Below are 13,617 nucleotides of genomic sequence, written 5' to 3' on the forward strand. Positions count from 1 at the left end.
TCTTGAAATCATGTTAACCCAAGTGAGGATGCGAATCCATAATTTAACACCATTATTAACTACACACATGAAAACTGATTGATATACCAGGTTATTCGATATACCAGGTTTCGTTATACACAAACCCCAAACATATATATAGAACTAAAAAAACATAATCTTAAGTAAATGATTAACAAAACAAATCATATTACACTAGAATCAATTATGTACTTGTGTGTACAGTCAGTGATTTTTTTTGCTTAAATTTGTTACAGCCTGTGCCATTTGAATTGGGAAAATTAGCGCGATAAACCATGAAATTGGGAAAAATTAAGCATTATAAATAGGATTATAAGTAACAGAAGTGATATTGTTTTTAAGTGCATGTTCAGGGAGTTTTCTAGAAAAGGAGTCTGGTCAAATTAGGATTTTTTTTTTAATCAATAAAAGTGGCAAGTTTGGGAATGATTTATGGACAAAAATGTCTAAATTTAAGTTATATATTTTGTAAGATGTTTAAAAAATAAAGTTGAGACCTAGATTTAAGAAATCATAATTAAGTTATATGAGACTTCTTTCTAAAAAAAAAAAAAAAAATAATAATAATTTTTTTTTTTTTTTTTTTTTGGAAGTTGGGCTTTTTTTGGGAAATTTTGGTCAGATTTTTGGGAAAAAAAGGTGTATTTTTGCGATTGGGAAGAAGCAGAAAATCTGCTGTAAATTTGAGCAAAAAAAATCACTGACAGTCTAACCTGTCTATAAAGACCACTCAAGGGATTTGGTCGTTGTGGTCTTTGTTCACATGTGGTCTTTATTCCCAGGGTCGATTGAAACTTTGCAAAATATGCTAGTAGTATTTTAACAGGTACCTTATCTATGTATGTGCTCTTTTGTTTAAATGTTTGAATACTTATGCATGTATAATAAATAAAGGATTGAAAACACAGTTTTGTTTTTATTATTTCCATTCCCTTATGTTTTTATTATTTATTTCATTGATCATATACATTTATAAATAATTATTGACATACATGTATATGTACATGTAATTCAGAATGTTCTGGATTTGAGTTTTGCCTACACCAAGATCACTAGCCACTTGTCTACAACTGTGTCCTTTTACTAACAAACTAATGACCGCAACGCGTTCTTCCAACATCAAGAACTTACGCTTGGAAGCCATGATGATTAAATTGAACTGATTACTTGTCTATAATCTATGCACGTCTTATCAAGGAGAAATGTAAGAAGGGAATGGCTATCAAAATGTTTGTATTTCAGGCATCGTTATTGATATAAAAACGTTAATTTTCTTAATGAGTTGATGAAAGCCCCAAACTTGTCTTTGATATTTTCAGCAATTAGTACATTAATCGTGAGTCACTTTAATACAAAGGCAATATTTTTACACTTTTGACAAACTGTCAAATGCATAAAAGAAGCAGGCAACTACCAATTAGCAATGCGTGTTAAATAAACAAACAACTGCTATCGAGTGCAATAAACTGTCACTTGCCAATATTTGCATAGCGACCGACGAGTCCACTGGTAAGATGTGTATCACGTGACTACACAGCATCATGGCGGCCATTTTTTTTTTGAAAGTTGCAAAATCGTTGATTTTTATGATTGCAGTGGTCGTTGTAAGCTATCAAAATGGACTTTTGGGAATGTAAAAGGGCGGTCTTTGGTCTTTGTTCGCAGGTGGGCTTTATTCGCAGGTTCAATATATATCGAAATCGTTCGGGAGGAAATCGGTGTGGTGGTTATTGACTGTTGGTTGCTATTAACAGCCGGTCGCTCGGGCAGGTTGGACTGTATACTCATACAATGTCATGTATACTTTTAACTGCCTCATTTATAATCTTACAACTCATATACCTAAACCACATTAGCAATAAGCTGTTCCGAATGCAGCCAAATCAGAGAGAACAAACAATCGTGGAAAAACAACAAAGTTATTGTCTGGCAGGAAGGTCACATTCCACTCGAAATACCATAGTAACTGTTTCTGACTGTAGATCTAAGAGCATGAGTAATGATTGCGCAATTATGCAATTATGCATTTTAGGTGCAATAACTGCCAAAGCGCAACATATATCATAAAGACAAAACTATTTTCATATCATATATTTTCCTAACAAATGCACTTCTTTCACCTGAAAAAACCCTGCTACTACTGAACATTACTTGGAAGTTACTTGCTGTTACCTGGGTCATCCAAGAGGTAAACTGGGTGAATATAAAGAGCAGGGGTTATCAAATCAGGCCAATTAATTAGAGAAATCCACTGGCAAAGTCCTCAGGAAAAATAGACCACACCCATGGTGTTTATGTAATTCTGACTTAAAGATGTTCAATCTGAAAAATAATAACCTTGTTTTCCAAACAAACGTAAACTTTTCAAAAGGTAATTAGATTGAATCAGTGAAAATTCTGACAATTCTACTCTGGATTACAAAGGTCAAGGTGTTGCGTTTTACATGCAGTAAATTACCCTATAATTATGACGTTATCGGGAAATTCCTATGATATTATTTGCTACTTTTAAAATGTAAAATACTTTTTATGCATCAAACATGAGACCATCAAGCATTGTGTTTAATCAGATAGTGTTTGGGGACCATGGTCAGCACTGGGTTTTGCCATACAAATCCATTTTATGTATGTTTCAAGTTTAGACCTGTACATGTATATTTAAGCTACATTGCACTTAAAGCCTAAAGCTTATTAAGACACTCCAGTCTGCTTCAGGAGTAGAACTAGTACTCAATGCAGCAATTTGTTTTCGTCCAATTATAAAAAGTACTGGCACCACTGTCCAATTAGGAAAAAGAAGCGCGTAAAATCCTTAAGTTGGGAAAATTCAAGTAGTGAAATTCTCAAATAGGGAAATTCTGACGTGAAATTTGTAATTTGTGTTTTTCTTTTATTACTTGGTACACAATTCCACATATGTTTGAAATTATTGTTTACTGGCATTCCAAAATTACGATTGTCATGTGTACTCAAATTGGTGTAGATAACAATGTCATCAACTGCATGCGGCTGATTGACTTTGAGTTGAGACAGATAGAGTGAGACACAGGTGGTTAGTGTATGGCAATTATAATATAAATTAGTAAAAACATCATATTGAATTGGGTCAGATCGTTGACGAGTAGGTCACGCGAGTTGTGTTATCGTGTTATTTCTTCAAATTTGACCAAGCAATTGTAAAAATATTGCAAAATATGTACATTCTCAGAAAGAAAATTCATTCTGCGCTTAATAAGACCGAATTCATGAAAATCGCTACACAATTGATGAAGCAATCGCTTTTAAAAGTGATGCACCCTATTTTCAAGTCATCGTTTCATCTATAATTTATGATAGTGAATTTTTTACAGAGAAGTTGATTTTTGGAATAATTTGATTATTTTTTCATTCAAAATGATGTTTTTACGAATTATTATCATAGCCACACGCTAACCACCAGTGGAGTAAGACAGACAGAGATGGATCTTCTTGCTGGGCTGGGTTGGACACAGATTGGCAATCATCAACTGCAGTAGCGCAAGTGTGAATTTCATTCTGCAGGACACTTTCACAATCAATTCTTCTATTTCAACACTTGGTCAAATTTAATAGATTGAGAAATCCTTTAGCTTTTTTCTAGGAAGCCAAACTTTGTCAATGGAACGCATCTGTTTGACTGATGACCATGTTAAAAAAAATTCTTGTAGTATTTACTATAATACATGTATCTCATGTCAGTAAAAACAACAATCAGGTTTAAACACAAGAACTAAAATTAATGGAAAATACACCAGAAATGAAAATGGCTTTATTGATTGCATGCATTGTGTTATGAAACTCAAATTCATCTAGCGCGAGTTTTAACACACAGCTTATTGACTTGATTTGTTCACTCACAGAGAGTGATTTTGGAACGAAACACCCGCAAATTTCATTTGTTTTGAAAAAAATTCTGACGCCAATTGGAAATTTCAGCGATTTTTGCTCAATTGGAAAAGAAATGTTTACCGGTACTTTATAAAGAAGGAAAACAATTGCTGACTCATGGTGCCTTAAGTATTGAATCTGAGCACATTCGGAGCATAAAACCTGTGACCTCTTTATTGCTTGGCAGACACCATATCCACTAAACCACTGCCAACGCTAAAAGTTACATGATGATGTAACATCTTTTAACAATGTTTACAAAGTACCATTATTAACTAGCTTGTGTTCACAAAAAACACCAAATTGTACTAAATAACTATTATACATCATATGTCTGCATTAAAAAGATCCAAAGATCTTCAATAAGTCCGTCCGCAAGGAGTCCATTATTTACATAGGGCAGTCAGTTCGTAGAGTTGTTTTGTATACCTTGAGAACAAATAGTTACTTTAAAGCAGGTACAAGTGGATCCAATATAATTCACAGACAGTACATGATGAGTAAAGTGTCTTCAGATGTGAAGCGTGAGTAACAAGCAGGCTGTTCATCAATTCCCAATTAGCAGTGTACTGTCAATATACTGGTCTTCTTCTTCTACATGTAAAACATCTAATCTCAGGTGTTCTTTTGTACTAACAAGAATTATGCCATGCTATGTTGTATTTATTATGTACTAACAAGAATCCTGCAATATCTGTTCAGTGTTCAGTGCACAATCTTTCAACATTTTTTTAATAAGTATGGAATAATTTAAGTTCAATATCAAAACTTATATAATACAAGTAACAATCAATTAACATATCTCTATACTAATATAGCAGAACATACTGTTACCATGTGACATATTTCATGTGAATGTTTTTATTTCTATTGCAATTATGTTCTTGTACAATTAACATGTATGTAGGCAAGAATAGCATGTTGCAAATAGGGAATGATATATCTTTGCTGTTTACAAGCAACCTTAAAAAAACCTTGGAAACTTAAGAATATACTAAAACTAAAGAAAAATTAATGTGCATGTGTTCAATTAACAACACAGACAAAAAAATTTATGTTAACACAAATTAAAACCTTTAAAGAGCAAGGTAAATAACTGTGTCATGTAAACCAAAATTACTTTTATCATCTGCATAACTGTAATATGTTTTAGCTGTTTGTTGTTTTTTCCTTCTAAAAACTGATTTAAAATAGCCTGTCTGTTTTCTTCAGAACTTTAGCAAAACTTGGCAGTGAGCCAGCAATTTTCTTGCATTTTATTTCATCTGTTCATAACTGATAGTCCAATATAATAATTTAGACACACATTCCCTGGTGAATGACAGTGTATGATAATATCATTAAGATCTCCCACCAGCCTCAACATGTAGGTGCTTTTACGTACCACAGGGACAAAAAATATATGTGCCATACTTCCTATAGTAATCAAAGGTTTTCATTAAATTAACATATACATGCAAGATGTACCTTTGCACATATAGTATATCAAACTAATATTCTTTTTAACAGTCTTGATGACTGAAGAAAACCGCACCATCAAATTTATGTTTGTGAAAAAAAATCATTACAAAATCAAAAGAGTTAGGCTCAAGCCATAGAGCTGCAAAGGGAAATAAATTAAATTTTTCATTTAGTTTACCCCCTTATGAGTGTTTTTCACCCCATCTGGGAAAGTGTCTTTTTGCAGTTATTCATAAAGAAGACAAAAAATCGCTGGAACTTATGCATGTGCCACTAAAGTATATTTAGCATCCTTGTCACTATGACTTTGTACCATGCTATAAATGACTTTGTACCAGGCTATAAATAAATATAAGTCCACTATTCGTGCATCAATGTCTATAGCCCACACTAATAAATGAGCCATGCGAAAAAATGGGCTTAACGGCATATCAGAATATTTGTAGTTCCTAACTCTTTCAGTGCTGGAACCGAATTTCAAAGGCCTTTGCAAACAGTTTGGATCCAGATGAGACGCCACAGAACGTGGCGTCTCATCAGGATCCAAACTGTTTGCTATTCTGAAAGTATTTTTTGGAAAAAAATGAAGAAAATGCTAATTTTAGAAATTCTTCAGACGACATTTTAGCAGAAGACAAATTTCCCAGCATGCAAAGGGTTAATATGCCTCTGCATCCATATACTCTTATAAGTAATAATAAGTGATGTCCGCTAGTGAGACCATGAAACCAATCATAACCTTATAGCGGCCATGGTAACTGCTAACCAGACTGCGGTGGATACGCTGGCTTCATATGGCATAATACCCATTTTCACACGCCTCTGCTTAAAATGTATGTACAGTGTATCATATGATATGAAGCTGATTTGTATGCATGTAATGAATGATGAATGTAATGACTGTATGAAAGTAGGTGGATATATTAATATTCAATGTTACAAGTTTTATTTCTGTCTTGATCCATATAAAGAGGTAAATATGTCACCAGATGCAATATAGCACATAAGGTAAATAAACTGTGAGACTTTAAAAAACATTTATTTGCAGAAACAATTCATAAAACATAAACATCAAACAGTGTGTGTAATAATACCGGCAGTATGTTTTCTCTAATTGAAACAAAGTTTAATCTTTTTAATTTCTATTTTCACATGCCCTGTTCTGCTTAGGAAACTGTTGTGAAAGCATAATGATACAATGTACATGTACAATGCCTGTAACTTCACAATAATTAGTTTAAACAAGAAACCGTCGGAGACGGGTGATGCTCCCCAAAGTTTTTTTTTGTCACAATATTGCACTATATATTCAGATAAAAGGAAACGTCTTGAGGGCACAGTAGTTGGGGGGACAAGAATATTTTGATAGAAAATTTCAAAGGGCCATAACTCTGTGAAAAATCATCCGACCAGAACCCGCTGATTATATGCACATCTCCTCTTGGTAGTGAAGCTTCCTATAAAGTTTCATTGAATTCCGGTCATTAGTTGCTGAGAAATAGCCCGGACAAGAATTGCACTATATGTACAGTTAATAAAAAATTTCAAAGGGCCATAACTCTGTGAAAAATCATGCGACCAGAACCGGCTGATAATATGAAAATCTCCTCTTGGTAGTGAAGCTTCCCATACAGTTTCATTGAATTCCGGTCATTAGTTGCTGAGAAATAGCCCGGACAAAAATTGTGCACGGACGGACACACGGGCGGACGGACAGACGAAGCGGCGAAATAAACTGGTTTACATAAACTTGAGTCCAAAATGCACTTCACATCAATGCATTCTTTATAAGTTCTGTGCCATACAAAAACAGAAGCAAACCCAGGATCACAAGTAAACATATACAGCCTGAACCAGACTTTGGTTTTATCAATGTTTCTATATAAAAATTGTAATGTTGAGGTCTCAGTAAAGTATAACAAGTAACCAACTTTAATGTGAGCTATGGTATCCCTTGATTAGACAGCACCCACAGCACTTGAAGAACCAAGGATGTATCAAATACATCAAAAAATCTATGTGTTCTCCTGAAGCTTATCTATCCACCTTATCAGGGCAGAGACCTGTGTTTATGAGCGCTCCTCAGATAGATGGATTCATTATAGCCAGTAAAATACCTTGATTCCAAAGGATGCTGCAGACATTACCCAAATAATGAACAAACATATTAAAATTGTTTGCAGTCTACAGCAGCCTGATAAGACATTTCTTCAGTTTATGTACATTTCATAACTTGATAAAAATGCAAACTGTGCACAAAAATGTAGAGCAAATTGACAATATAGGGTAAAACACCAGAAGATTATCTGATATATATACATGCATGGAACTATATTCAACACCATTCCATGGGATTTAGCAGATGTATTTCATTCTCTTTTCTGGTACTACAAAAGTAATAAGTTACTTACTGGCTTACAATAGTTACCGGTAAATGCATACCTCACTAAATAACTAACTTACATGTGTAAAACAAACTAAATAATGTAATGCCATCATGACAACAAGCAAATTCGTTGAATTGATATCCCCCGCCAAAATGCTTCTGGACACAAAAGTGTTTTATTTGACACTCAAAAAGCATATTTTCAAGATACAAAGGGCCATAACTCCTTTATTATCCAATGGTGTACAATGCCATTTGGCATGCATCATCCTCTTATCCATATATATACTCATACCAAGTTTCAATGAAATCCGACAAAGCACTTCCAACATATGGCTCCAGACACAAAAAAGCATTTTTCCAAGATACAAAGGGCCATAACTCCGTTATTAACAGATGGTGTACAATGCCATTAGGAGTGCATTATCCTCTTATCCATATATATATACTCATACCAAGTTTCATTGAAATCCGCGAAAGCACTTCCAAGATATGGCTCCGGACACAAAAGTGCCGGACGGACTGAAGGAAGGACGGAAAGACGGACGGAAAGACGGATAACGCCAAAACAATATCCCTCCGCCTATGGCGGGGGATAATAAACTTGTTGATAAGGTACATTTACTTTGAGTTAGCATATCCTATCTAATAAATTTTCTAATGTTGCATAACTATAATGTTTAATAATAAAACATTTAAAATAATGTTACTTCAAGAGTAATATATCTTGAAAGAATTTAAATACGGTACATTTTACCAAATAGCCTCAGTGGTTTTTTTCATTCAAAATCGGGTCCGGTAACCGGACCCATTCCCAATGGAAAAAAGTACATATTTTTTCCCAAATGGAAGCTAAAAATTCCCAATGGAAGGTTTCCAAAAAAAAAAAATTTTTTTTTTTTTAGATCTCAATATTTTGTTCATCTCCCATCCATATAAGATCAACCTTAATAAATATAATACTGGACACACTTGTATCCTCAATTTGGAAGCATTTGTTACCAAAACAACAACACTTATTTCCCAATTTAAGTCAAAATGCCGCGAATTTTCCCAATCCAAAGGGACCCGGCCCCATTCCCAAAATGGTGAAAAAAAACCACTGAGCCTGTGGCGGTCTAAGAGTGAAATAATTCTAATTGCTAAACATCTCTATGTATCAGTGACAGTCTAGTGAGTCTACAGAGAAGAAACCGTCGGAGACAGGTGATGCTCCCCAAAGTTTTTTTTTGTCACAATATTGCAATTTTTATTCAGATAAAAGGAAACATCTTGAGGGCACAGTAGTTGAGGGGACAAGAATTTTTTTATAGAAAATTTCAAAGGGCCATAACTCTGTGAAAAATCATCCGACCAGAACCTGCTGATAATATGCACATCTCCTCTTGGTAGTGAAGCTTCCCATAAAGTTTCATTGAATTCCGGTCATTAGTTGCTGAGAAATAGCATGGACAAAAATTGTGCACGGACAGACGAAGCGGCGACTATATGCTTATCATAAGAATGGCTAAAATACACAGATCGACTGGACATTCAGGCATTCTTCCCAATCCAAACAACATGTTGCCAGGCCTAAATTAAAAGACATGTACATGTTAAATAGTATAAATTTCGCCTGTCGCCCTGACTGACTTAGGAAAACATGCTGTTACAAATAACAATGTTGCAGGTCAGGACCGCTGGACAGGCAATTTTGCCAATACTGATATATTTCAGATAAAACAGTTTCATGCTCAACCCTGTGTTTCAAAGTTATAAGTCGCAGGATATATTTGCTATATTTCAATTCTATACATCACAAAAGTGACCATTCCATCCTATCTTAATATTTAGCTCGAAAAAAAATGAAGTGAAATTATAAAGGTTTTCCGTTACAATAAACAGGTGTGTAATACAGACATTATTTTTTATTATTAGCTGCAGGCTATTTTAAGAAATGTGACAAACATTGTTTTTTTATCTTTTCCATATCTGAAACTGAGAATGAAGCACAAACTGACAAAGCTGGGTATGTTTAATATAGCCTGTATCATATTGCCCTAACAGTGATTTTTTCCCACTTAAACTATCCAATGACACATTTTTGCCTGTCACTCTTAATATTAATACAGTAATTATAGACCGGTACTTCAAATTCTACATCACAGTACATGTCCTATTCAGCTGAAAAGTATGCGAGTGAGTTCATGAAGGGTCTTCAATTACAACAAACACTATGAAAGGTAGCAATGTATGTAGTTTCTGTTTTATTTGAATCATCTATGAATGAATTTATCATCTGATAAACTCTTAGTATTGTTCCTGGTCAAGTAGAGTATACTGTCATACCAACATTCATTTAATAAACATCGAGGGTGTCTATTGAACAAATATCCTAATTATTAAAGACTAACATGTTCCTTAATTTATATGTCAATTTATAACCACATGCATATTGCATATTGAATTTCAACATCCATTATGACTTCATACTTCAGAAAAAGATCATGATTATTTATCACTGATAATACCATCAAATTACATAATAACTTACCTGCATCTGCGGCAGCATTTCCATTAACAAGGTGTCTGCTAACACACAGGTACAAAATATAAAAGACTAGACTTAATATCTCCATGGTTTGTTACTACACTGTACACATATCTGACACAGTTTCAACACATTACCCTACTTATCCAATTAAAAAATAACAAAGTATCTTATGTCCAAAAACACAATAAACACAACATTCTTTACTCCATTACACAATTTTGGTATGTTATGTTAATATTCCACATAAACAAAACGCAGAGAATTACTGTCACAAGTAAATACCATCAACTTCAGTGAGTTAAAACCATTGAGCTCTACTTCGCCTATGAGTGGTCTTGCCAAAATTTATGAATGACGATTATACTAGGACACCGCTCTTCCATTAGTGCCCCTTACATTTACTTTCATGATTTCGGTACATAAATCTTATCGAACGTAAACTTTGGTTGAATTGAATAATAGGTCAATTTATTTGTTTATAAACTAAGTTAAATTATTGCCATAATATGTTTTGTTATAAGTTATTATAGGCGCTTGATTTAAATTTAAGTAGGCATCCCTTTTCATTGAACAGCATATGAGATGACGTCATTTTGGTAAGCAAGGAATTCCGGAAGCGGCATTACAAACAAAATGGTATGCAATTTGTTGTGTTAAATATACTGTCTGCACGAATTCTTGTCTAAATGTTAAGAGTAATTTTGTTTGTTAAATAACAGTCAAACTATTTGTTCATGTTTATTTATAAAAACAGTCACTGACATTTAATTTTCGACCCTTCTATGTTGTCTTTTCATAAAACCCAACGTGTAAATCGTCAAATCATTTTAATTCCCCACCCTTTCATTTTAACACAGGTCATATATTTTGTTTCCAACGAATCCATGAAACGCACCCATGAAAGCATACATGCCAGACATTCTCAGATCCAAATCGGGACATTCCATAAAAAATGTCGGGACATTTTACCAAAAAGCGGGACACCTAAAACGATCAATCATGCCACCTTTACTGTAGTCAGTTATTAGTATATTACTTACAAATCTTCATAATTTCTTGCAAATATTGACGATCACTGTGTTTAAAAAAAATTTATTAACACAGACGTTCTCCATTTTTCAGAAGTAAACACACATGTGCACTATGCAGTATGATCAATTACTTGATAGTGGCCATCATGTGGTAGAAGTAGAACTAGAAGTATGCGGATAAATCCACAGTGTGAAATGTGGGGCATGAGGCCCACATTTCCAATATTTCCAATTTGGGCCAAAGGCATGTGTTATCGTTCAACGCAATGTGAGCGCATCAAGCACTATTTTGATTCAACCAATCATCAATTATCTCTATATGCAGATTAATGCAATATGTACAAAATATTTTCTGAAAATCAGTCAAAAAATGAAAGTAAAATTTATGTGAAACACCAATGTGTATTGGTCAGCTCTCAATTTGTTTGATATAAAAAACTGGTGTTTTGACCATTTTTTTATGCAATTTGTACAAAATATTTTCTGAAAATCTGACAGTCAAAAACAAAAGTAAAATTTATGTGAAACACCAATGTTTATATTGGTTAGCGCTCAATTTGTTTGATAAAAAATTCTTGTGTTTTGACAGGTTTTTTAGCCTCAGGTGGTATAATACGCAAAATACTGCGTAAAAGTATCTTTGGACTTGATTTGGGTGATAAAATACAAAAGCAGTATGCTTTTAATTCACTACGATGCATCTATCGCTAGCAATTAGGGACCCCTATCATAAAAATACTATGGTGTGAATGACTGATAAAATCAATAATTTGCAGATAGATCGCTGAAACAGTCTATTATGTAAAGTTGGAATACTACATTAATTATAGAATGACTTTTTCAGCACCGTTGGGCAAGCCCCCTTTGCTCATACACCGCATGGGCAAAACCCCTTTGCTCATGCACCGTATTTTCATGAGCAAAGGGAGTTTGCCCATATGGTGCATGAGAAAAGGGGGTTTGCCCATATGGTGCATGAGCAAAGGGGGTCTTCGAAGAAGAGGGGGGTATATTGCTTTGCTCATGTCGGTCTGTCGGTCGGTCTGTCGGTCCTTCCACCAGGTGGTTGTCAGACGATAACTCAAGAACGCTTGGGCCTAGGATCATGAAACTTCATAGGTACATTGATCATGACTCGCAGATGACCCCTATTGATTTTGAGGTCACTAGGTCAAAGGTCAAGGTCACGGTGACCAGAAATAGTAAAATGGTTTTTGAATGATAACTCAAGAAAGCATACGCCTAGGATCATGAAACTTCATGGGTAGATTGATCATGACTTGCAGATGACCCCTATTGATTTTGAGGTCACTAGGTCAAAGGTCAAGGTCACGGTGACCCAAAATAGTAAAATGGTTTGCGGATGATAACTCAAGAACGCATACGCCTAGGATCATGAAACTTCATGGGTAGATTGATCATGACTCGCAGATGACCCCTATTGATTTTGAGGTCACTAGGTCAAAGGTCAAGGTCACGGTGACCCGAAATAGTAAAATGGTTTTCGGATGATAACTCAAGAACGCATACGCCTAGGATCATGAAACTTCATAGGTAGATTGATCATGACTTGCAGATGACCCCTATTGATTTTGAGGTCACAAGGTCAAAGGTCAAGTTCACGGTGACCCGAAATAGTAAAATGATTTTCGGATGATAACTCAAGAACGCTTTTGCCTAGGATCATGACACTTCATAGGTACATTGATCGTGACCTGCAGATGACCCCTATTGATTTTCAGGTCACTAGGTCAAAGGTCAAGGTCAGTGACAAAAATTGTATTCACACAATGGCTGCCACTACAACGGACAGCCCATATGGGGGGCATGCATGTTTTACAAACAGCCCTTGTTAATTGATAACTCTATAATTTATGGCTTTAATCGTTGTTTTTATGACCACTGACATTTGCATGGTAAAAACCAAGCAAATGAAGCTCAAACAGTCCATTCTAGAATTAATGTTGTATTCCATCTTAACATAATAGAATGTTCTGATAAGATGTGAAAAACAACACTGGATCACTCGACCAGTAAATATGGTTTGTTAATAGGGGGCAATAAAGGGATAAGCAATGGTAATTTAAACTGGACGGAGCTTGTTGTGACCTCATAGAACGACAGTACATGGCGTTTTTTACGAATTGTGTCACATCGGGACTACGGGACAATCACCCCAAAAGCAGGACTGTCCCATCAAGATTGGGACGTCTGCCATGTATGCATGAAAAGTATAGGACAATTTTTTAATACTTCTTAAAAGACCAAGGGATGAGGGT

General features: G+C 34.8%; 2 protein-coding genes across 3 annotated transcripts in view; one reads left to right on the plus strand and one right to left on the minus strand.

The window, feature by feature from the left end:
• LOC127878146 (vascular endothelial growth factor receptor 1-like) overlaps positions 1 to 10,698 on the minus strand; it is a 113,783-nt gene extending 103,085 nt beyond the window's left edge. For both annotated transcript variants that reach the window (XM_052424580.1, XM_052424579.1), the window contains exon 1: positions 10,308 to 10,698. In XM_052424580.1, coding sequence (XP_052280540.1) covers positions 10,308 to 10,392 — 85 coding nt within the window. In that variant the 5' untranslated portion in view covers positions 10,393 to 10,698. The remainder of the gene's footprint in view (positions 1 to 10,307) is intronic.
• A 96-nt stretch (positions 10,699 to 10,794) lies between these two features.
• LOC127878168 (proteasome maturation protein-like) overlaps positions 10,795 to 13,617 on the plus strand; it is a 31,015-nt gene continuing 28,192 nt past the window's right edge. Inside the window, exon 1 of the mRNA XM_052424639.1 lies at positions 10,795 to 10,943. Within this exon, the coding sequence (XP_052280599.1) occupies positions 10,941 to 10,943 (3 nt within the window). The 5' untranslated portion in view covers positions 10,795 to 10,940. The remainder of the gene's footprint in view (positions 10,944 to 13,617) is intronic.

Source organism: Dreissena polymorpha, chromosome 4, assembly GCF_020536995.1.
Source record: "Dreissena polymorpha isolate Duluth1 chromosome 4, UMN_Dpol_1.0, whole genome shotgun sequence".
Lineage (NCBI taxonomy): Eukaryota > Metazoa > Mollusca > Bivalvia > Myida > Dreissenidae > Dreissena > Dreissena polymorpha.